The 27,311-nt window shown below is 34.7% G+C and overlaps 1 protein-coding gene across 2 annotated transcripts in view; it reads left to right on the top strand.

Moving 5' to 3' along the window:
* The first annotated feature begins 367 nt into the window (after positions 1-367).
* LOC143229700 (pleckstrin homology domain-containing family G member 5-like) overlaps positions 368-27,311 on the top strand; it is a 202,633-nt gene continuing 175,689 nt past the window's right edge. For both annotated transcript variants that reach the window (XM_076462414.1, XM_076462412.1), the window contains exons 1-2: positions 368-772; positions 22,558-22,699. In XM_076462414.1, coding sequence (XP_076318529.1) covers positions 635-772; positions 22,558-22,699 — 280 coding nt within the window. In that variant the 5' untranslated portion in view covers positions 368-634. The remainder of the gene's footprint in view (positions 773-22,557; positions 22,700-27,311) is intronic.

The raw sequence follows: 27,311 nt of genomic DNA, 5'->3' as shown, positions 1-27,311 counted from the left end.
AAGTGCGTTTTTTTATTTTGAATTTTTTTACACGTACATATTGTCAACAATAACAATACTTTACCCTGTTTCTGTGCTTCATAAAGACCACTTGTCTTTGTATGCATTCTAGAAGCGCTTTCAGATTAGTGTGGGTATACTTACAAAAACTGCAGAACTCAGCAATCATCGTTACTTAAGAACATACCCCTTAGGCATAAGAATTTGGACCTCGAATGGCATAATTTATAAATAACTTTAAAACTAGATCGCGTGTTTATGTGCCAGTTTCGTAGGGTCAGCGGCACTTTATAACTATCACGTGATCAGGTCTGATCAGATGTCTGTAGATATGTGAGAGAGCACTGGTAGCTTGTTTGATGATCGCTGTTCCACTGAAACTAATCTAATAAACTTTTAAGAAAGAGCTTGGTTGCGGTCCCACTAAGACGTCATTGGGAATGAGTGTTAAACGAGCTTGTTTTAGCTGATTGGACACATCTCTCTCTTTGTAGAAACGTTTTCTATTCAGTGTTTAACACTAGTGTCAGTGTGTATCTTTCTGGACTCTAGGAGCGTGACTTATCTATTTTTAGTTGGAGAAAGTTGAACATATTAGGATAAAACGGAAAGAAACGATTAAGAACAAAACACCATGAAAGTTGAAGTCGCTGATACGTCTGGTCAAATGAAACTTGTGAGGTCACGTGACCGATGCAATTTGCTCAAGTCTTTCTTGAGTCATGGGAAAATAAGATACGAGCAGTTTTCAGAATCTGAAACCAGTTTACCGGTAAGGACTATCTACATATCTGTCCATTTAGCTGTATGTTGTGCAGAGTACTTTTGTGGACTAAACATATAAAATGAAAGCACTATTGTAGAACTGATGTGACATAAAGCACTGTTATAGAACTAATGTAACGCAATGCACTGTTGTAGAATTAATGTAACGTAACACACTATTTGTCAAAGTTTTTACATGGAGTCGGATTCTTTACAATGAGTGTGACTTGTTGGTGATAAATTTTAACCATAAACGGACGGCACACAATCCACTTGTTTTAAAATAATATGTTCAAAACAAGTCAAACGTACGTACTAAATTTCTTTACATTATAGGATGTTGTTTGTTTGTTTATTTTTGTTTTTTTAATTTTGCGCAAAGCTACTCGAGGGCTATCTGCGCTAGCAATCCCTAATTTAGCAGTGTAAGACTAGAGGGAAAGCAGCTAGTCATCATCGCTCACCGTCAACTCTTGGGCTACTCTTCTTACCAACAATACGGGGATTGACCGTAAACATTATAACGCCCACGGCTTAAAGGGCAAGTATGTTTGGTGCAACCGGAATTCGAACCTGCGACCCTCAGATTACGAGTTGAACGCCTTAACACACTTGACCATGTCGGGCCTTATAGGATATTAAAGTTGCATTTGAAACTCTAAATGTTTCTCTTTTCTTGCCGAATGTCTACATATTCTGATTCAATTATTTTAGAACCCAACTGACAAGACATTGTTTTTCTCTACTTTGTTTTTTACTACACAGTCTGTGATAAATTTACTTACGTTGTTACATTGTGGGTTACCACAGTTATATCAAGAAGTTTGAATAATTGTCTCCTTTTCGTCAAAATTTACATAGGGGTTCAATTATTTTAGAACCCCACCTTGTCAAGTCAAATTATTTTCCTTATCTTTGTGAGACTCATTTTAAAATTTCGCCTGTTATGGCTTAACTAACAATAATGCATTGCAACTTTACTTTCACTAACGTAACGTCTTTTTCTTAACTTCAATTGCACTAATTTGTTCTCTATGTATTTAATTTCCATCCAGGCCTAGATCGTTCTACAAACTGTTAAACAGTATAATGTAACAACAAAGATAAAAACATACAGAAGGTTCGAGTAATGTGATATCAAATTACAATACTTGAACTACACACACAACGTACGAATCTTACCGAGTTAAGTAATATAACTAATGCTTTTAAATTTATTAACTTTTAACAGTCTTGTTAGGAAAACTAAATGATCATTAAGTATTGGATCACTATATGAACTAAATAACTCTTACACTAAACAGTATTGTATATCCAACACGGATACAAAACCATTATAACATGAAACACTGTTATAGAACCAGTTTAACATAAAGTAGTGTTACACAACTGGCCAGTGTAGTTAAAAACTGTTATATATAATTTTAAAGTGATACATTGAAAGAAAGTAGAAGACAGCACAAAGCTATACACAACTAGAAATCAATGTAGTTACACGTAACTAAATGTTGAGAGAGTACAATTTATACACGTCGATAAGTTAAGATAATATACCTATACACAGTAAAGCTTTAAAATGTTTAACATGTGTACCTTAATTTTCAAAGGACAATTTTATTTAGACAATTTCTACATAATGTACAGATACATTACAACACAGATTTAAAGCGTAGTAAATAATGAAACATTTCAAAGTCAAGGTTAGAAATAACGACAACAAACTAAATCGTGACATCTCGTGGATTGATTATTTGGAATTGGGCAAAAAGTTACACAATGGGCTATCTGTGCTCAAAATCCCATTTCTAGCGGTGTGAGTCCGCAGACGTACCGCTAATCCACTGGGGGGCACTCAGTGGATTCGCGATAATTTTACCCTTTCAGATCGCTAAATCGAGGGTTCATGGTGAAAAAAGTAACAAAAACGTAGATAAGCCTATTGTTTAGCTTTGCGTTGAAATAAAATAATTATTTTCGTCAAAATCTGAGCAAGCAATCCATAATTTACAATAGGCATTATTTGTTATTAAGCTAATATTAGCGTATAATTTATATTAAATATTATTTTATTAACATAACAGTATCATATTCTATAATATAGTAAATAAAACTTATTTCAGAGACATGATAAACATTACTTGATTAAGCCATTATTTCCATTACACACCAGTAGATAATCGATAAATTACTACTGTTAACGCAAACTACTTCCATATTTATTATTAAAATTATTACATAAAGTAAATAAGTTCCACATTTAAAACACAGAACTTGAGTTACTGCGATGGACACAGTCCGGATAATTTATTTTGCGCTAAAATACAAACAAGATTTTAATTCCAGGAAAGGAAAAAGATCAATAAAAATATATTAATTAAGGTATTCAAGCTTTTATTTCATACTTGTTCACGCTATATGTTTTAATAATTATTTAGCTAAATATATGAATAGAGTTACTGCAACTCCATTGAATGTTTTAGTGGTTTTTCTTTTGTTTTGAATTTCACGCAAAGCTATACGAGGGCTATCTCCGTTCCTAATTTAGCAGTGTAAGACTAGAGGGAAGGCAGCTGGTCATCACCGTCCACCGCCAACTCTTGGGTTACTTTTTTACCAACTAATTGTGGGATTGCCCTTCACATTATAACGCCTCCACGGCTAAAAGGGCGAGCATGTTTGGTGTGACAGGGATTCGAACCCGCGAACCTCAGTTTACGACTCGAGTGTCTTTAATATTATCGTTGAAAAACATACAAAACTTATGAAGTTTTAGTCAAGAAAACGTTTATGTCTTTGGACGAATCCTTTCTGGTTGATGATGTCAGAAAGGAATTTAATCAGTTATTTTAGAGACAGTGGAAATTGTGTATTTGTTTTATCGTCAAGTTCATTAATACGATATAACTTCCAGTTTTACGATAATTATAAATAATGAGTAACCATTTGACTGAACGGGTGAGACAGAAATACTGATATTTACAATTTTATTTTGGAACATCGTTGGATTAGTTCTTTCGGGACGTTCTAGTTGATCCATGTTACCAAAGTGACCATGAAACCTTTTATAAAGACATGCTTGATTAAGCGTTTCCGTTGAGCGTGGTTATCAAGGTAATTGAAATATTTAGATTATTCTTTTCGATGATGATCGATGATTATAGATTTAGCTTAGAGCATCTAAGTATATGAAAAGAAAAACATCTGAATAGCACTGTTCTTTGTAAAAGTTTCTGTTGGGCTTAAATAAGTTTTGATTGAAATGTTAATAAACAAAACATAATTGATTAAGAGTTACTAAAATTCTCGATTAATTTGCCTTATAGACAATTGTAGTACTGAGACGTAATAAACCAACTTTTTCTACATTAAATTAAGGTATTTTTTGTAATATGAAGATATTGCTTTCAACTACATATTGCGGTGCCTAAGATTAACTTAGACGCAATTATAAAAAAATACAAGTTTATATATAAAAGGGAAAGTTGAAATAAAGAACCATAAGTCTTCACGTCAATCACATTCATCCTTTGGGAATTCATCGGTACGCCTCAGGGCTTATAACGCAAGAGGTCAGAGTTCCAGGGCATTCAGAACACAATGTCTGTAAAGAAGCAAATAGCTTGGATTTAAAAGAAACAGAAAAAATAAACAAACAAACTTTGATAGCTGTGAGCAAACTCTTAGCCCAATCCGTAAATGACACAGGACCTTGTATTTGCTCATCCTTCGGTCTGTTTCGCTCTTCAATTACGTAGACCGACTTGGAGTTTTGGGCTGACCCAAAATTTTCATAAAATTTATGTTTATGATTCGTTAAACTCATTATGCTTCAATAATGAATTTGTTGATTTTTGAGTTGAGCTCGGTGATTAACCCTTTTTTAAAATCTGTAACTGTACTTTTAGGTAGTTTGATTTATCACTGAAGTTTTCGGAACTTGATAAGAATTAGGGCTTTAGGCCTACAGCTAGCACGGAAAAAGGTCACATGTAAATACACAGAGGGCGAAAAGTAGAAGAGTGAAAGTTTTCACTGCATAGAATGGGACTTGTAACACTAAAACTCTGGTTTAGATACCCGTGGTGGGCACAGCACTGAAAACTCCATATACAGTTAAGTAATAGTTTTGTGCTTAACAAAAAAAAAAAAATGTAGGAAGTTTGTTTGTCATTATTGTTTTGGTTCATTAATCTTAATATATTAAAATACATTTATAATGACCTCAAACCTATTACTAATTTTCGTTCGGAAACCTGTCTACTTAAATCAAAAATCGACACCGTAGGAAATACAGCGAACTAAATATACAGTATTTACGTTCTGTGGTGTAAATATTAGAATGTATTGTTTTTCCAACTGGGTATCCTTGCTTTTAATGATGTTATTGGTTTCAACGATGTTTTTGGAACGTTTACTTTGGAATGCAGTTTCAGCAATCGAATAGCAAATTTTACTGAAAATATAACTTCAAATTTACAGATAGCAAAACATGTGCTTAAAACACAGCTACAAACATAGATCGAAACTCAATAAAATTAGTATAATAAAAAAGTTGACAAATAAAAGCTTTTTCTCAGTGATGGAAACTTATAGTAATTTGTATAATAATAAAAAAGAACAAATGAGAACTGTACTGGATGGTTTTCAAATTCACTTTTTTGACGATTAATTGAATTTAAAGACGAAATCTATTTTTTCTGTAAAATAAAGAAATGCGTTCTTCTCTGTACTTGATAGTGCGTATTGGGTTATCTACGCTATATCAGGGCGGGGATCGAACCCTAATTCTGGTGTTATAAGCTCTGTAGCTTACTGCTGAGGGATCATGAGGTTTAGAGAGATGAGAAGTGATATGTGTAAAATTTTAGAATAATTAACATTATAAAAACGTTTCAAATTAGGAAATAAACACTTTCGAAACGTTTTAAATTAGGAGATAAACACTTTCGTATTGAAACTTTCTTCGAAATTAACCATCTCAGGAAAGTTGTTTTAACTACTATATCTGTGTAAATAAAAGTATGACAACAATTACATGATTGTTGTACATGTAAACTAATTATTTTATATTCCTCAGATTAAAAAAATCTAATTCTTATTTCACTTATTATACCTGGTCCTTGAATTAAAAATAAACATACTGTGTGTGAAAATGTGAAAACAAAGACTGTTAAAGGACTGAAACAAGCTTGATTTTTAGTGTCCGATAGAACCGGTGAAGGTTATACGTTTATGTATGTATGTTTGTATAGAACCGGTGAAGGTTATACGTTTATGTATGTATGTTTGTATAGAACCAGTGAAGGTTATACTTTTATGTAGGTATGCTTGTATAGAACCGGTGAAGGTTATACTTTTATGTAGGTATGCTTGTATAGAACCGGTGAATGTTGTACTTTTATGTATGCATGTTTATATAGAACTGGTGAAGGTTGTACTTTTATGTATGTATGTTTATATAGAACCGGTGAAGGTTATACTTTTATGTAGGTATGCTTGTATAGAACCGGTGAAGGTTATACGTTTACGTATGTATGTTTGTATAGAACCGGTGAAGGTTATACGTTTATGTATGTATGTTTGTATAGAACCAGTGAAGGTTATACTTTTATGTAGGTATGCTTGTATAGAACCGGTGAAGGTTATACTTTTATGTAGGTATGCTTGTATAGAACTGGTGAAGGTTGTACTTTTATGTATGTATGTTTATATAGAACCGGTGAAGGTTATACTTTTATGTAGGTATGCTTGTATAGAACCGGTGAAGGTTATACTTTTATGTAGGTATGCTTGTATAGAACCGGTGAATGTTGTACTTTTATGTATGCATGTTTATATAGAACTGGTGAAGGTTGTACTTTCATGTATGTATGTTTGTATAGAACTGGTGAAGGTTATACTTTTATGTAGGTATGCTTGTATAGAACCGGTAAAGGTTATACGTTTACGTATGTATGTTTGTATAGAACCGGTGAAGGTTATACGTTTATGTATGTATGTTTGTATAGAACCAGTGAAGGTTATACTTTTATGTAGGTATGCTTGTATAGAACCGGTGAAGGTTATACTTTTATGTAGGTATGCTTGTATAAAACTGGTGAAGGTTGTACTTTTATGTATGTATGTTTATATAGAACCGGTGAAGGTTATACTATTATGTAGGTATGTTTGTATAGAACCAGTGAAGGTTATACGTTTACGTATGTATGTTTGTGTAGAACCGGTGTAGGTTGTACTTTTATGTATGTATGTTTGTATAGAATCGGTGAAGGTTATACTTTTATGTAGGTATGCTTGTATAGAACTGATGAAGGTTGTACTTTTATGTATGCATGTTTATATAGAACTGGTGAAGGTTGTACTTTCATGTATGTATGTTTGTATAGAACTGGTGAAGGTTATACGTTTACGTATGTTTGTTTGTATAGAACCGGTGAAGGTTATACGTTTATGTATGTATGTTTGTATAGAACCAGTGAAGGTTATACTTTTATGTAGGTATGCTTGTATAGAACCGGTAAAGGTTATACTTTTATGTAGGTATGCTTGTATAGAACTGGTGAAGGTTGTACTTTTATGTATGTATGTTTATATAGAACCGGTGAAGGTTATACTTTTATGTAGGTATGTTTGTATAGAACCAGTGAAGGTTATACGTACATGTAGGTATGCTTGTATAGAACCAGTGAAGGTTATACGTTTACGTATGTATGCTTGTATAGAACCGGTGAAGGTTATTCGTTTATGCAGGTATGCTTGTATAGAATCGATTAAGGTTATAATTTAAGCGGCTATGTAATGACGTATTGTTATGTGTCTAACTATAAATCACTATTCAAGTTATACAGTGAACTTATACAGTGTAGTGAACTTATTGTTATATGTCTTTCTATAAATCACTGTTAAAGATATATACAGACTTTACCGTATAGTAAACTTATTGTTATATGTCTATCAGATGAAAACACGAGCAAAGTTGTCTTCTTTTTAATCTGTATTTGGTCCAGTTTCTGGACCAGGGTTGATCAGGGGCAGCGTTGACCTCTTCCTCCCTCTCAGAAATTATTTTGTTTACACTGTTACTGAATCCTATGTAATAACCCTTGTTACGTTGTTTATTGCATTACTTACAGTATGTTAAATTATTCCCATTGTTCTTAGTTTTAATTGTCACACATTTTTCGTGCCACGTTCAGTTCATGTATATTCTTACTATATTCTTGTATATTCTTACTAGCTTCACTTATGCATGATCGCATTGTTAGTCCATGTACACAGTACAGACCCACTTAGCAGTCATACACACACAAACACACACAATCATATTTTTATATATAAAACTTTTTAAAATAGAGCGGGTTCAGCTAGCCTCACTGTTTGGTCTATAAGGTTAGTATTAATGATGTTTACAGGAGAGAAATACTTAGGAAGTGGTTCATCGTGGATTATATAACTCTTGTTTGCTCATCAACTCATTTTTATTAATATATTTTCCTACATATTGAAAAAGTTATCAGAGAAGTTGTCGATGCAAGGTCTCGTGGTATTCGAAGTACCTGTTTAACGCACGAAGATGACACAGAACCACAGTGACATAGGAGTTTCGATACTCGGACCTGAGTTAAATATGTCATTCCCGAGGGGTCATAACAGTAGGTGTTGGTGACAATGGGTTTAGTGGGTTAATATACGAAGAGGTTTGTGAAATGAAAAGTTATATATAGAAAACAGAGCACTTTCTAGTCCACGGAATGAAATCACGGATTTTAGTGTTGTAAGTCTGTAAAGTTATTGGTGGTCGACTGGAGGATAATGATAATAAATAAAAAGGATTACAGTTGTTACTAGAGATATATGTTTGCTTTCCAAGTATAGTGATTAATTGCAATACATCAATCGAAATATTAAATACAGACAAGAAGTGTTAATTTCACATGTGCTTCGCTGTGGCTGAGCAGTTAACTTGAGAGCTTAAAATCAACACGTTGTGCCAAAGGAATGGTTTGAATTTCGCGTAAAGCTACACGAGGGCTATCTTCGCTAATCGTCCCTAATTTAGCAGTGTAAGACTAGAGAAAAGGCAGCTAATCATCGCCAACTCTTGGGCTACTCTTTTTACTAACGAATAGTGGGAGTAACCGTAACTTTATAACGCCCCCACGGCGAGTATTTTTTGTGTGACGAGGATTGGAACCCGCGACCTTTGAATTACGAGTCGAATGCCTTAGCTGCCTGGCCATACCGGTCTGACCTAAGGAATGAATCGATTAGAGTCATATGAACAACGTCTTGACCAGTGATCAGTGATGTCGAGAAAACCCACTTGTAGAGAAATATATAGGCAAAAACGGCTCGTTTGGGTTGAGAAAATATTTTACGTAGAAGAGCGAACAACGTTTCGACCTTCTTCGGTCATCGTCAGGTTCACAAAGAAAGGAAGAAGCAACTGACCGGAAGCTGACCACAAGTTTGGAAGGGGTTGTGTAACTGAGTGTCGGAATGTAGACAAGAACATAAAAAGTCACCTTCACACGTTTTCGAACACTGCAAGTCAAATAAACACAACATAACCATAGAAAACACTCAAATACTAAATAAAGAAACAAACATAAACAAACGCAAAATTAAAGAAGCCTTACTTATACAACAACTTAAACCCAAAATAAATCAATATAAAGGAACGCCTTTATACCTATATTAAATATAATAAAATAAAATTATATATTCAAACATCGAATACCGCCCTCTACATTCCGACACTCAGTTACACAACCCCTTCCAAACTTATGGTCAGCTTCCGGTCAGTTACCTCTTTCTTTCTTTGTGAACCTGACGATGACCGAAGAGGGTCGAAACATTGTTCGCTCTTCTACATAAAATATTTTCTCAACCCAAACGAGCCGTTTTTGCATATAAATGTCTTGACCACAACTTAACATAAATATCACCACATTTTGTTATAACTTTTTGGTTCCGCTAGATCTTGTTGGATTTTAAACGTCTAGCGCCTGTAGGTAATGCTTGTGCATTAATTAAAAAAATAATTGTAGTGGTAGCCCAAATAAATTACTTACATTAAAAGCCCGAAGAGTTACATATAAATATTATTTTTTGACCTGTATTCAGTTCAATACAACACCAAAATCTATGTCTGTGCTACTATAAGTCAGATAGTTGTTGGTTTGGTTAAAACAGATCATTATTGCTTATTAATTTAGTTAATTAAAATATTAATTAAAAATCCAATAAGACGTTTTATATTGTTATTAAAATGTATTATTGGTATTAGAACGCATCATATAAAAATTGTTTGTGTTTTTGAAGCGAAGTAACTTTATAACATTTGTTATATTTTAAAAAAATGTGTTATTTTAACCATATCCCAAGGTAATAAATAGTATTTTTTTATTCTGAGTAAAACAAAAAAAGAAATGCCATGCTTGTAGATAAAAATACGCATAAGAATGTTCTTTACTCTACTTAAGTGGGCCCGGCATGCGACTCGTAATCTGAGGGTAGTGGGTTCGCATCCCCGTCGCACCAAACATATTCGCCTTTTCAGCCGTAAGGGCGTTATAATGTGACGGCCAATCCCACTATTCGTTGGTAAAAAAGTAGCCCAAGAGTTGGCGGTGGGTGGTGATGACTAGCTGCCTTCCCTCTAGTCTTACACTGCTAAATTAGGGACGGCTAGCACAGATAGCCCTGGTATAGCTTTGTGCGAAATTCCAAAACAAACAAACAAACAAACAAACAAACAATACTTAAGTGCTAACGTAAAAAATGTAGCATAAGTATGTTGATTGTATAGAAAATATACACTTGTGTGTTTTTGAATTTCGCGTAAAGCTACACGAGGTCTATTTGCGTTAGCCGTCCTTAATTTGGTAACTACTGGGCTACTTTTTCACCAACCAATAGTGGGATTGACGGTCAAATTATAATTCTCCTACGGCTGAAAGGGCGAGCATGTTTGGTGTGACAGGGATTCGAACCAGCGACTCCCAGATTGTGTTTGTTTGTTTTGAATTTCGCGCAAAGCTACTCAAGGGCTATCTGCGCTAGCCGTCCCTAATTTACCAGTGTAAGACTAGAGGGAAGACAGCTAGTCATCACCACGCACCGCAAACTTTTGGGCTACTTTTTTACCAACACAAAGTGGGATTGACCGTCACATTATAATGGTCCTACGACTGAAACGGCGAGAATGTTTGGTATGACAATGATTCGAACCAGCGACTCCCAGATTGTGATTCAAACGCCCTAACCCTAAAATATATAGACAACTAAATTTCTTATATTAAGATTAAGCATATTAAATATGCTTTGTTTATACCATAAATATTACTATCTCAATCAACTTCTTGAAGCCTCCCCTGTGGCGTTATGTCTGCAGACAGAGCATATATAGCTCATTGTGTTGATTTGTGCATGACTTCAAACACCCACCCAACCAAAATTTTGAAATTTGTTTGATATTCCAATTTAAAGATTAAGACTGACAGTTAGCATGTGCTAAATATTGAAAATTCAGAAAAAAAAACAACTTCATGAAATAATTAAAAGGTTTTGTTTAAAACTGTTCTCCTTTGAGGCTGTAAGTATTCTTCTCATGAATGACTATCAGAACGTTTAAAATAATTTCTATAAAAAGGATAAAGTAATTTGTGGCTGAAAATTAAACGTGTGTTTGTTTGTTTTGAATTTTGCGCTAAGCTACTCGAGGGCTATCTTCGCTAGCCGTCCCTAATTTAGCAATGTAAGACTAGAGGGAAGGCAGCTAGTCATCACCATCCACCGCCAACTCTTGGGCTACTCTTTTACCAACGAATAGTGGGATTGATAGTCACATTATAACACCCCCACGGCTGAAAGGGCGAGCATGTTTGGTGCTTCCGGGTAAACGTGTATTATCAAGGGAATTGTTTTTAGCAAAACAGTAAATAATATACATTTATTTCGTTACTGATTAAATAATAATAAGTCGCTGTTTTTAAAGGTTATTATGGCGGAATTATTGTTCCATTTTCGTCATTCCAATAAACAATGATCCTAAAGGAAGTTACTCTGCGTGTTAGTTGGTTCACTATATTTCCTTCATGTGTTACCAAACCTGTACGCAGAATGTTTGAACGGGTGGTTCTAATTTATGAGATCAAAAGCTAACACATATTATGCTAATACTTCGGGGATCTGAGGGCATGCAACTGTTTCAAGCCAAAAAATGCTAGTTCCACATCAGAAGAATGTAAACTGTGTAGAAAACATCGCATACCATAATAAGATGCGTTATAACTATTTTAGCATAATTTTTACATCACCAATATAGGGAGGTTCGCCTCAGTCCTATTAGATCCCCCCACGTATGCGCGGTTACCATTAATAACTAAAAATCCTTACAATAACGCAAGTCGTACATAGTAGTGAAAGGATAAGCCGAACGTATAATATTATAATTATGATAAATTTTATAAGAAATGTGAATTATCCATCCATTCATTTCAACGTGACGTATTTCCAGCATCTCATAATCAGATATACAGTCTACAATACAAATGACTGATCATTTTTCCTACGTTGTATAAAATTGTTTAACGTAATCTCGTTACATTTATCGCTTTGAAGTGAATCATACAATTTAAGATTGAGGAATCACAATGACTTAATTTTCATGGAATAACGTTAACGTATGGTCTGGAAAGAAATAAAAACTGATGGAAATACGGACTTCCACTTCCTGCTGGAATAGTATCAAGAATGTCAGACGTTATAAGAATCACATTCTAAAAACTCTAAACTGCCTTTAACTCTGATATCACTTTAATGGATGTTCCTGTTAAGCTGGTTGACATATTGTTAAAAAAAAAGAAAGATTAAGAGAATTGTCAGAATAGGATAGCAGGCTAATCGATTTTTATTGGGTATTTATATGATGCTCTCTATTCTCATGAAGAAGAATAGCCAACTATTCGAAAGCGCTCGAGTTCTGGGTCTCGTTTGGAAAATAAATGATGCTCTTGATAGACGCGTTGCATTCCATGATATCCCTACAAGCACAGACTTAGAAGAATATTTTTCAATGGAGTAGTCTAGAATACTTCAGGGTCTTGTCAAGATTCTGAATTTAAACAAGCAACATCGAGGCCAGTCGACTAAGGTCCATATTAAAATGTTACAGGCATATATATATACATATGTGTTACATTTCAGATCAAATGATTCATCAACAGATGCTCCAGTTGCATGAATGTTAACCGAGAGGATTTACTGAGTGAGTTTACTTTTGAACAGTACAATATAAACCGAGAAAAATATTGCTTTAACAAAGATATATTGTGTAAGTATTGAGAAAATTGATATTCCAATTATTAATACCCGTATGTCCGTCCTTATTGTTTCATACGTGATTCCTACACCAAATGATTACGTCATGCAAATCTGAAATAGATGATAATAAGTTTCTTAATCTAGATAAACGAATCACTTTACGACAGAAAGTTATCTAATGATAACGTAAAAACAACTGTTTTCGAAATTTCTAGTTTTCATGTCTGTTTTGTATACGTGTTGCATTTTGTTGGTCAGATGTTTTCTCATACAATCATTCTCAACTTATAAGATAGTGAGGGAGAGGCTCATTACGGGCTGATACAAGCCTGTAGAATTGTGATGCCTTAAACTAACTGCTTTTACTATTGTGCTTAATAACTAAGTGGGTCTCGAGGTGGAAATAGTTGAGAAACCCCTTTTTAGTGGTTAATGAGTCCTCCGGTGAAATAGCAGTAAGTATTCGGTTTTATAACGCTGAAATAAGGGGTTCGATTCCTCTTAGTGGACACAGTAGATAGCCCGATGTGACTTTGCTCTAAGAAAAACATCCACAGAATAATGGTAAGTGACATGCCGCTGATCAACCATCGCATTTATAAGTGTGGGGGTGTTATAAGCGTGACAGTCAACTCCTTACTTAATTAAAAATATAATTAACCATATAATAGGCAACAGGTTTGTTTGTTTTGAATTTTCGCGCAAAGCTACACGAGGGCTATCTGCGCTAGTCGTTCATAATTTAGCAGCATAAGACTAAAGGGAAGGCAGCTAGTCATTACCACCCACCTCCAACTTTTGGACTACTCTTTTACCCAACGAATAGTGGGATTGATCATAACATTGTAACGCTCCCATGGTTAAGAGGGCGAGCATGTTTGGTGTGACGAGGATTCAAATCCGCGACCCTCGGATTACGATTTGAGTGCCTAAACCACTTGGTCTTGTCGGGCCAAGTCTAGAGAGAAGGCAGTTTTGTACAATATACACAACATCTCACACTTTGTGTTTCACTAATCTGTAGAGTGCGTTACGTCACGATAGATTTCTCCAAATAGAAGGGGCCCAGCATGGCCAAGCGTGTTAAGGCGTGCGACTCGTAATCTGAGGGTCGCGGGTTCGCATCTCCGTCGCGCCAAACATGATCGCCCTTTCAGCCGTGGGGGCGTTATAATGTGACGATCAATCCCATTATTTGTTGGTAAAAGAGTAGCCCAAGAGTTGGCGGTGAGTGGTGATGACTAGCTGCCTTCCCTCTAGTTTTACACTGGTAAATTAGGGACGGCTAGCACAGATAGCTTTCGAGTAGCTTTGTGCGAAATGTAAAACACAAACACAAACCAAATAGGAGGAGTCATAAAAGCCAAAACACATTTATCTGTATAAAATAGTTTAATTACTGTCTGACCATTATGATTTTAGTAACAGGGTGCAAAGGGGTTGGATGTCGAGAAATGTTTTTAATGCCGTGAGTGGTTGGATCACCTAATCTACAACCAAGTACGTACAATTTATTACGAAAGTAAAAACATCGATTCAGTTTTAAACTTAATCGTTTATGGATTAAGTTATCTTCTGTTATATTTTCAACATTTTAATAAAAAACAAACATCTTTAATCAAATGAAACTCTAAATGAAGAAATCAACAAATATTTTACAGTTTTGTTGTCTGTACATTTCATTTTCTACTTTTACTGCATAAATTAACAACGCTATTATGCTATACCTTTGTTGCTGAGCAACATGACATAAAAGACATTGTTGGAACGTAGTGTCACCAAAACAGACTGACTGTTCTGTGTATTAGAAATGTTAATGTAACTGATTTTTACCTATTCGTTTCATGAATGATCCTAATTTTGATTGCTTCACAAAGAAACTTACCGACGATGAACTGCCTCGATTGAACTTTTCTTCTTTTGTGTTAATCAAGTTTCAGTTCGCAAAATTTAATCATTTCAATAAGACTACAGGAAAGACAGATGGTCATCACCATCCACCGCCAAATCTTGGGCTACTCTTTCACCAACGAATTCCGGGATTGACTGTAACATTATAGCGCCCCCACGATTGAAAGAACGAGGAAGTTTGGTGTGACGGGGATTCAAACCCTCGACCCTGAGACTGCGAGTCGAGCGCCCTAACCACCCGGCCATGCTAGGCCGACAGGCAACAGAGCTGCAGACTTTGAACAACAACATCAAGTTATGGATGACTCTGCCAAAACATATGAGTGTCATATAACGTACATTGAGGTTGAAATTACCAACACTTCCAGTCTACATGAATGTATTCATGTAGAGTTATCAAACTGATAGCATGTGAAACGTGTACGGAGTTCTCAGTTTGATATTGTTTCATATATTATTCATACTGACATTCTCTAACTTGAGATAACTCCAAATATAGTTACTCAAAGCTTTAATTTCATTATTTATTTAATAGATAAAAGTAGTTAAAGGTAGCTAGTGAAGGTTCTAAATAATAGCATAAATAAGTTAATGTGTTTATGTTTTGTGTAATGGGGATTCCAACCCGTAACCCTCAGATTACTGGTCGAAGGTCCTAACTCCCTGCACATGCTGGACAAAATAGAAAATAATATACGTGTTGTCTTAGTGAATGAATTTAATCAACAATTTACACTGAAAATAAATAATAATAATTTGCGGCCTTACATGGCCTGGTGGCTAGGGACGCTCGACTCGCAATCTGTGGGTCATAAGTTCGAATCCAATCATCGAACATGAGTGCTCCTAAAGCGTTATAACTTGTTGTCAATATCCGACAATTCGACTAGAACAGTACAAAGTGGCCCGGCATGGCCAGGTGGTTAAAGCACTCGATTCGTTATCTGAGTGTCGCAGGTTCGAATCCCCGTCACACCAAATATGCTCACCCTTTCAGCCTTGGGGAGCATTATAATGTGACGATAAATCTAACTATTCGTTGGCAAAAGAGTAGCCCAAGATTCGACGGTGGGTGGTGATGACTAGCTGCTTTCCCTCTAGTCTTACACTGGCAAATTAGGGACGGCTAGTACAGATAGCCCTCGTGTAGTTTTGCGCGAAATTCAAAAAACAAAACACAGTACAAGGTTGCTGGTGAATAGTATTAATTATCTGCCTTCTCTCTAATATATCTTTTCAAAGTCAGGGACAGCAGCGGGCTCGAACCTCATTACCGAATATACTTGCTCAGGGGGCATTATATTGTCATGGTCAATCCCACTATTTGATTAGAGTAAATAATAGTTCACACTGGGTGGTTGTTTATTACTTCAAACAATACACGGCAGCGCAAATAGCCCTTGAATAACTTTGAGTGAACTTCAACGAAACAAACAAAAGAACCAATTTAAAAACTTTACCCCAGACAAGGAATGTTTTTATCATTATTATTCTTTATTCGAATAGTGAAAATGTAGTATTTTACCAGACTAATGGAAAAGGTTTACGTTTTCTTTTCTCACATAAAATACTCTAATTACACATATTTATTCAAAATTAACAACAATATTAAGTTTATTTTAACTCATAATAAAAAGTATTTTATAAAAAAAGTTTTATTTACCTTCAGTATGGTTTACGTTATGATCAAACATCCAATATTTCAGTATTAACTTCAGCTGAAGAGTACGAGATGTGACACTTCTATGAATGTTTATTTATTGATGTTTTTTGTAATCAAATATGGACTATAAAACACGTAACTTAAGTTATTGTTATTATTTTCCACTCGTTCTTGGGTTAGTATTTTAAAATGAGACTGTTCTATACGTGCCGTTACTTTCCTTTTAACTTATTAACTACGTAGTCACGGGAAATGTATGGTAAATACAACAGTATTAGTTTTATTCTTTCCTTAATAATATCTTTCCACTTGTTTCCTGGCTTTCTCAAATACCAGCATTGGAAAAGAAACATATATATATATGTGTATATAAATGCTACATTTCTTAAGAATTTTATCTTAATTTAAAACTTACCGTTGTGGGCAATGAAATATATATAGATATAATAATATTGTTTGTTGTCTGTCCATGTAACTACTTCGCAGGATTTGGATGGATCTTTACCACAACTGGTTTGAAGGTTTATTGGGCCCATGGGGAAATACATAAAATCTTTAAGCTTTCATTTTACTGTTTGGGGGGGTTTATGGGCACTTATGCGTTTTTACCACTACTTCTCCCCCTTCAGACGGATCTTCACCAATTTTGACATGGTTTGTTGGTTCCATGGGGAGATACAAGCAAAGTTTTGGTTCACATTTTTTATTGACGGTTTTTACAATTACACGTAAGGGAAGCAAGTTTTCGTGCCCTAAGATAACCTTCCATTGATCATGAATTTATATAACTTCCGTCCAGGCTGGATAGTTTGATTTGTTTGTTTTGTTTTAAATTTCACGCAAAACTACATGAGGATTATCTGCGCTAGACATCCATAATTTTGCAGTGTAAGACGAGAAGGAAGGCAGCTAATCATCACCACCCACCGCCAACTCTTGGGCTACTCTTTTACCAAATAATAGTGGGATTGACCATAACATTATAACGCCCCATGGCTGAAAAGGCGAGCATGTTTGGTGCGACGGAAATTCGAACCCCTGACCCTCATATTACTAGTCGAACGCCTTAACCAACCTTGCCATGCCGGGCCTCAAACCGTCCAGAAAACCATCACTCCAGCTAGTAAACAATAAATTTTAACATAGTTCCAAAAAATTGACTGTAATATATTGTTGTACAGATACAGTTACGACAGAAAGTGTTCATATCCCTGCGTCGTGAGTAGTTTTTTCATCATAACTTAAAAAGTATCACAATTAGGCTAATATAAGTAAAATATATTATAAATATTATACTAATACATATCTACATAAATTTTTATGTAAATTAAACGATAAATAAACTGTTTATAAACAAATAACCAAAAATAGGAGGTGCAGAAAGTGTTCGTACAGTTCAGAACGTGTGGAAAAACTAATATTCCCGTAAAAATTTTTAGTATGGCGAATAAACTAAATTATACCATTCCAGAAACTAGACACTGCGATTATTATTATTGGAATATAGCCAGCAAAAAATGTACTTCCGGCAATTTAGCGCCATTTCCGTCATTATTTGCTTGGTCATCATGGCGAACAGGAAACAACTGTCCAGTGATTTAAAAAACTGAATTATTGCAAAATACAATTCTCGTGTGTCTCTTTCCGGTATTGCTACACAACTTAATGTGCCGAAATCTACTGTTTAAAGCATAATTGCCAAGTTTAAGCTTATAGGATCAATTGCTAACCTCGCTCATTCCGGACGCCCCATCAAAATTCAAGAGAAAACCAAGAGGAAGGTTCTCAGAGAAGATAGGAACCCTCGTTTAACACGTAATGAGATACAAAAACTGGTAAGGGAAACTGGGGTTGAAGTAAGCACTTCCACAGTCACGAACATGTTATGCTCTTCTGAGTTCAAAGCATGCCGTCCTCGTAGAACTCCATATTTAAAGCCTGTTCATTTAGAAGCACAATTGAGGAAAATGCAAGAAAGCATGTACATAAACTCTTTACCTATTAGAAGAGTATTCTTTGGTCAGACGAGACTAAAATCGAGCTTTTCGGCCACAATGATGTTCGCTATATTATCCGTAACAAGGGGGAATTAAATCTTCCAAAGAAGACCGTCCCTACAGTTAAACACGGAGGTGGTTGGATCATGCTATGGGGTTTCTTCAGCTCTTCTGGTGTAGGCAGTCTTCACCACGTCAACGGAATCATGAAAAGAGAAGAGTACGTTTTTATATTAGACACTTATATCAAGAATGATGCTCGGAACTTGCGGCTTGGGCGTCGTTGGATCTTCCAGCACGACAATGACCCTAAGCACACATCGAAATATGTGCAATCCTGGTTGCAGAGGAACCATATAAGCGTTCTGGAGTGGCCATCGCAGTCACCCGCTCTCAACCCAATTGAAAACTTTTGGCATGAGTTGAAGACCAGGGTTCATCAGCGTCATCCAAAAAACTTGCAAGAGTTGGAGGCGTTCTGTAAAGAAGAATGGAAGAAAATACTAGTCGAGTACTGTCAAACGATCATGGAGGGCTATGAGGAGAGATTGCACTAAGTAATTCACCTGAAAGGCTACACAACTGACCATTAAAGTAGACACACGAACACTTTCTGCCCCTCCTATGTTTGGTTATTTGTTTATAAACAGTTTATTTGTCATTCAATTTACATAACATTTTATGTAGATGTGTGTTAGTATGATATGTATATTATACCTTACTTTCATTATCCTAATCATGATACTTTTTAAGTTATGAGGAACAAACTACTCACGACGCAGGGGTACGAACACCCCTGTAACTGTGCTTAACTTTACGTAACTGTGCTTTCGTATTATTACTATATTATCGCATTGAACTTTACAAACATCCTCAGTTATTTGCAATAAAAATATCTTGACTTTAAGGTTTAGTTTAAAAAAAAAAAAACATGTTTCGAGAAAGAATTCGTGAAAATTGAAGGTGTCAGTTCAGCTATTTATAATATATTTCTATTATAGTTTTCTTCATATTTGTAGTTGATATAGCTGGATGAGATATTTTCATAACTCTATTATGAAGTGTGTGTTTTTTTTATAGGAAAGTCACACGGGTTATTTGCTGAGTCTATAGAGGGGAAGGCCTGGCATGGCCAAGCGCATAAGGCGTGCGACTCGTAATCCGAGGGTCGCGGGTTCGCGCCCGCGTCGCGCCAAACATGCTCGCCCTCCCAACTGAGGGGACGTTATAATGTAACGGTCAATCCCACTATTCGTTGGCAAAAGAGTAGCCCAAGAGTTGGCGGTGGGTGGTGATGACTAGCTGCCTTCCCTCTAGTCTTACTCTGCTAAATTAGGGACGGCTAGCACAGATAGCTTTCTGAAGCTTTGCGCGAAATTAAAACCAATTAATTAATTTATTTATATATTATGCTTATCCCATAAAATTGTTTTTAACTTTGTCCATGGGTAGTAATGAGTAGCTTTGTGCGAAATTACAAAAACCAAACCAAACCAACTATTGAGGGGAATCGTACCCCTTATTTTAGCGCTGTAAACCCGTAGATTTACCGCTGTACCAGCGAGAGACTATTATGAAGTTAGAGGTACATATGTATCATTTTGAAAGTTCCTTCTAGTTAAAACTTCTTTTTTAAAGTAAATTTGAAACAAAATTTTAGAAGAATTCTCCAAGATGGTTTGTAATTCAACAACCGAGACTTGGCAAACTGAACAAACAAAGTACTTGAGTTTTAAATAATAAGCAATTTGTAGAATACAATTATTTCACAAATAATTAGTTATTATCAGGTTTTTAGCAGTTGATTTAATTTAATTAAATTACCTTTAAAGTGTTTGTATGTAATCTATGTAGATTTAAAGAGAAAATTAATACTTAAATACGAAAACTCTGGGCAATTTTGTTTTAGTTTCAACCTTGTGAGGTATGCTCCTTTATAAATCTTTTTAACACCTAACCGAATAATTTTAATTGTTAATTTATAAGAAACATAATTTTTAAGACGGATTTTAAAGCAAGAATCCAGAGCTTGAACTATAACAGTGAGGGATTTTGGAGAAAGACCTAATACAAAAGAGGTAGTGTCAGCATATTGTGAAAATGTATTCTTTACAATGTTTATTACTGTGCCTTTAATTTGTTGATTCGTTTTTTAACGTAAAATTGTTAAAATTTTAACTCGTAACAAAATTGTATATTATGATAATAATTCCACTGTCAACATTCACGTTGTATACTTATTTGTTCTGTTAAAAAAATCTGGGCTTGGGCTAGTGATTAGCGTACTTTGGCGGGCTGAGAATCGGAAGGTCCAAGGATCGTTTGACATATAACTGAATAGATTTTGGACGTTCATGTGTGAAGACGTTGTTCTAAATTATCAACGATAAATAGATAATATTTATAAACTAATAGTATTATGCTATTAATATTTAATCATGATACCTAATAATATGTATCTGCATCTCAGTCGCTACTATGTTTGGCGTGTCCTAACTGGACTGATGAGGATTGGCATTATGCGAGAGACCTCTTCGGTGTCCTCTACTTTCATTCATAAGCGCTTAGTATATATAGACAGTGAGCTCTGTTACTGGTCTAACTGTAACTTCAGCGAGTGCTTCTCCAGTGGTCACAAGTTCTGAAATGAGAATGTTTATGTCTGAACTACACAAGACTCGGACCTGATTGTTTAGCCTATACGTTACATAAGGTGTACTTCAGGTTGACAGCATCAGTACGGCAAAAAATCCATTTTGCTGAGCTATCTAAAAACGCTGGGAACCAGAAACGAATCACTTCTAAATTAGATCATAGTTCAAAGGTGAATCAATTTTCGTTCAAATCCGCTGAGCTGTTTTCGAGAAATCTTGCTGACAAACGCACACAGGGGTGAAAATATAACATCTGTTCATCTTGGATGGCCTAAGTATTGAAAAGCAAAAGAATTACTAATCCTAAACTTATAATTTTCCATTTTCAAGAGCATTTAAAGCTATAATGTAAGTATTTTCTTCTTCCAAGTTAGCTGAAACTTTCCTTAAATCCTAGAATTTTAATATCGACAACCCACACTTAAGACTTATTATTCAGTAGCATACAAAGTAGCGATATTAGACTGTGGTGTTATAGGTTTTGGTTTTTTATAATTCTAAATTTGCGTTTTGATAGTGCAATTTCATTATTTCAAATGAAAGAAATAATTAGTCACTCTACTCCCTAATCAGGGATCAGCGGTAAGTTTACAGATATACAACACTAAAATTTTGGGCTCGATTCCTTTGGTGGGCAATAACTCAATGTTTTTGTTCAACCTTCACAACTCCACAGACTGCGATTTCATTGTCCACAGACTGCGATTTCATTGGAAATTATCTCATTTTTCTAAAATTAATCGTTATTTTCGAAAGAGAAAGAACTATTGTACTATGTCGATTTTATTGTTGTTGTTGTGATATTTTGTTTGTTTATTTCGAAAGATTCTCGCGAAACAACACAGAACTATCTGAGAACAGCTGTCCTAAATTTTGAACTCATAGATTAGAATAGATGCAGTTTTTCTTTACTATATAAATAACTGGCTTGGCATGGCCAGATGGTTAAGGCACTCGACTCGTAATCTGAGAGTCGCGGCTTCAAATCCCTATCACACCAAACATGCTCGCCCCTTCAGCCGTGAGGGCGTTATTATGTGACGATCATTCCCACTATTTGTTGGTAAAAGAGTAGCCCAAGAGTAACGGTGGATGGTGATGACTAGCTGTCTTCCCTCCAGTCTTACACTGCTAAATTAGGGACGGCTAGGACAGATAGTCCTCGTGTAGCTTTGCGCGAAATTAAAAAACAAACAAACCAATATAAATAACTTATTTTTAAGGTATACTTTTGTTTCAGAACGTTCAACCAAGTGTCATTTCCGGTACAATACTGAAGCACCAGACAAAAGATGGGTGTTTTACAGACCATGATCCAACATCTACTTTATATCGTCAAAAAGTAAAACAAAATTATTTCAGGGAAAATCAACCAAGAAGAGGTGAGAGTGGTTGTCAATATGTTTTATGTATGTATCTAATTCAGTATAAAAAATGTACTATTCTTGAACTTGTCAATGTCCACTTACAAAAACTGAAGGTTTTTCATTATTTATTTATTTTTAAGAAAAAAAAATAGCGTTACAGTTTCGTATTTATTGGATCCATGGCGCGACAATATTCATTACTTGAAATGGCACCCTTCTCATGACTTTGTGGGCAGAGAATTCGACTCGCAATCTGCTGATTGCGGGTTTAGTTGTGGGGTGTTATGATGTGATTATTCGTAAAAAAAGAGACAAACAAACGTCAAATCTCAAAATAAACTGGTCTAATACTTTGAGTTATTCTATAAAATACAAGTATAGAATTGGAGTGAGTTCTATTCTAGTAAAACAGTGGTAATCATAGCTTAAAGTTGAGCATCAGTTTTATATGGATTAAATACAACTGATAAGAAATCTAGTATCTAATAACGATGTTCAATTTGTTGCTTGTTCAAACTCTTAAAAATATAGCTAGTTTTTGGATGCGTATAATTGCACTTGCCATATAAATTATTAAAGGATATGGAATAACTTTACAATGTGGGGATGCAATGTTTTTATGATGTAGTATTTTAGTATTTAAAATGACAGTTGGCAATAAAACTAGCTGTTATCCTCATTTTTTAAGCAATTGTTATTGTTTTAGCGCAGAGTTGCACAGTGAACTGTTTGTGCTTTGCACACGTGAGAAATAGAATAGGACTTTGGTGTCGTAAGTCTTTAAACTTACGCTGATCCACCGGGGAATTTTCATAATCGAAGAATAAGTTTTGACAATGAAAATATTTTAACGATGAAAATAAACAACACCAATTCACAAATCCCATTTTCGGGGGTCACAATGCGATGTTGAAGTTTGTTTAACCTTGCCCACACCTGGACTGGAGTTTCATTCGAAATTATCCCCTTTTCCTAAAGTAACTTGTTAGTTTTGAAAGCGGAAAAAAGGCTTTTGTACATGTATGTAAGTTATAGACTGATCGATAATAATTATAAGATAGTTTCCATAATTTATTACAAGTCGGAAGTGAGGAAAAATAAGAAAACATATGTTGTAATTTGAAGTTACAATAATTTAATGTAGAAACATTACAGTTCTCTGTAGTAACGAGATAGCAAAGTTCTTAGTAGTAATATAATACATATGTGTGTATGCAGCGTGATTCTCTCCATAACAACCAAAGGTACATTTTATGCCACATGTTCGATAACATTAACAGTCATAATGTTTAAGCCCTTTTTTCTTCTAATAGATGCATTTAATAAAACTGGAATGCTTTTTAATTTCTGAACCAATGTTTATTTTAATTCAAACAAAAAACAGGATTATTGATTAGTTATCTCTGTTAAGTACTTTAATTGTTCAATGTATCTTATAAAGAACTATATACAAAGTTCAATAAGCTGGAAAATACCACAAAAAAGAGGTAAACAGAAACCTTTGTGAGTTTTTAAAATATTTTTTTTCTATATACGAGGTACGTACAGTGAGATGATATTGGATAAGTTAAGCTAATTTCTGCTACTAATTAAGCCATGAGTTAAGCTGCAACGCATAACTTTAACGTAGTCATATTTTTTTGCTTTTCAGTAGAAACTGCCATTTTCAATTTACGAAACGTTTAAGCTTGTATTTTTCCAAAATAATTCTTACTAAAATTACTTTCTGTGCAATTTCTTAACTAACAGTTTTTAATAACTAACAATAAACAGTTACTGTATTATTAGATTTTAATAAGCCTTCGCTTCAGAGTCTTTTCCTGTTATCCATTTGAAATAAATATGCTCCTAATATTTTGAGTAAAATTTAATTGAAAATTCTAGGATGTTGCAAGTTTTTAAGAAGAAGAGACTTAGAAAATAGTATATCATAAAAGCTGTCGTAATTTAACTACCAGCTCCTGAAACAAGTAATATTTGTGACAAGACAGCACGCCACCTGCACGAAATAAAAATAACGAGACATATATATGGCTGCGTGACATAACGTTTATCTATTATTCACATATTAGATTTTATAAAATGTAGTTCTAAACTAATTAATGTATAAATTAATCGGGTATAGTTTCTAATTATCATATTTAATAAAAGCAATTTCTTGAAGGTTATTTAGTTTATTTCTGAGTGCTTGTAGGGCTAAACAATTAATTATTTTAGACTCTTTTCTCATACTCTAAACCGAATTATTTATATACATTTAATACAAATATATTGCTCTGTTAAGAGAATAGAGGCAAGTCTCTGTTCGGAAGCAAAACAGAAAATGCAATTACCGTATATGAAAAATAATAAGGCTTAAAAGACGTTTAGATAAAATGAGACGAAGGAAAAACAAAACTTGCTGAAGTCGACAGAAGGCTGGTGAACATGATGGAGTAATTTTATTCATCTAATTTTCTTCGGTTTTTACGTACATCTATCTATCAAGTGGAATTGGATGGATGTAAGTTAATTAAAACAGAAAAAGTAAAAGCAAGAGTTATAAACTAGGATTAAATGTGGGTTTTAGTCAAAGCCAGACATACAGCTAACATTCAGCAATAAACGAGTATATCTAAATATACTGTAATTTTATGTTCGATAATTTATTACCACTTTAGTGACCAAGTATTTATTTCACAACGAATCGTGGAAAATTAGGGAATCTCAGAATGTGCTGAAAAATTATATTAGACTGATTTATTTAATTGACGAAAGGTATTAAAAAAAATAGGTTTCATTGGATCCAGTGTGAAAATCCCTTATTAAATACAGTGATGTGGCCATTCTGATTAAAATTAAACAAGCGTAGGAAGTATGAACTTGCAAGAAGCAAGAAGTTACTGTTTAAATAAATAACGTTTTGTTCAATGTTATGTAGTTATTGTTTTATTTTTGTTTGTTTTAATTACCGGTAAACAAACCATTATGAATCAAACCATCATTAATACAACCCGAATGCTGCCTATAATGGCATTAAAAGCTACCATCTATTCGAACTGTGTTAGTTCGTTAAACATATACACGATCGACTCCATGGCATGATAACCAAACTATCTCCCAAGGTATACAACATATAGATATGAACTATTACTCTGTAAAGATCATAGAATACCAATAGCCATACTATAAATGAAAAGATCTTGAGAATTAACCATGTTTTCACGAGTTTACATAGCTGAATGACGGAAGAGGTCAAAGTTCACTTGCAGTACATCTGTGTACATGAATATAGTATCACATCAGAAAATGATAATTATAGCATTGATCGGACACCCACAAGAACAAACTTATCGTGCTAAGAGAAGTATGGAGTCAAGGTCCATTTCTGTCAGGTGAGTCCCAGTATTACCTGATGTTATATCCATAGCACGGGGTACAATGGTAGAATAGTTAGGCAAAACACAATAGCTAATCATTTTGGTCTACGGCAGTGAACATCACAGATCTTATCATAACCTCCTATCTTTTGGAACGAACATTGTAATTTTTTCCGAAGAGTCCAGACTTGGGTACTTCTTGGACAATGAATGCACTCGGGTTAAAAAAAATTTCTACTATGAACTTTTGGTGAGCAATCTTTAAGCTACTACGAAATATGGAGGTACTTCTATTATGGTGTCGGATGCCATCTGGACAAATGGACAATTAGTGCAGCAAATATGTCAAAACATTATGAAAAACCCTGTAAATAGATTTGTTTTAGTGTTTACTCTTGTCATTAGGAATAACTGATACGGTATTAAGACCAAAGTTCACTGAATAAGAAAGGGTAATTGTAAATCAGTATAAGGAAAGAAGTTATATTTCTTTCAGAAAATACGAATAAAAATTTAAGTTATACAAATTACGAAGCTAAGTCGTTTGGTTGAGAAGTAAGTGATAAGCAATGTAGAGTCTTAAGAATAGGGAAATATCAATTTAAGAGACGACACTTGCAGGCTTGCCGTGGACCCCTTTTAATGAGGAGGTTGACTAAGCAATGATAATTTGTTCTTTTGGATCGACTCTGAAATTGGTAGTGGCCATTTAATCAGTCGCTCAGTCGTCAAAGTGTCATAGTGTTACTTTCCTATCTTCTCAGCCATGATAGTCTCATATTGTCACTATTCTACCTCTTCTGCTATGAAAATTTTATGCTATCATTGTCCCATCTCCTCAGTCACGAAAGTCTCATGCTGTCACTATAATATCGCCACAGGAAGGAAAGACTCATACTGTCACTGTCCTATCTCCTCAGCTCTGAAAGTCTCATGCTGTCACTATAATATCGCCACAAGAAGGAAAGACTCATACTGTCAATGTCCCATCTCCTCAGCTCTGAAAGTCTCACGCTGTCACTATAATATCGCCGCAAGAAGGAAAGACTCATACTGTCACTGTTCCATCTCCTCAGCTCTGAAAGTATCATACTGTAACTATAATATCTCCTAAGCCTGGTGAACAGAAGATCCAGAGTTCTGGATTGAACAAAGGGCATTGTCCGTAATAGACACGTGAAATGTAATGTGGTTGGAATATTATTATTATACACTCTTCGAATTCTTGAAAATACCCAAGAGATTATATTAAGAATGTAGTTTCAAAA

Source organism: Tachypleus tridentatus, chromosome 10, assembly GCF_004210375.1.
Source record: "Tachypleus tridentatus isolate NWPU-2018 chromosome 10, ASM421037v1, whole genome shotgun sequence".
Lineage (NCBI taxonomy): Eukaryota > Metazoa > Arthropoda > Merostomata > Xiphosura > Limulidae > Tachypleus > Tachypleus tridentatus.
This window is presented reverse-complemented; position numbering and strand designations above follow the sequence as displayed.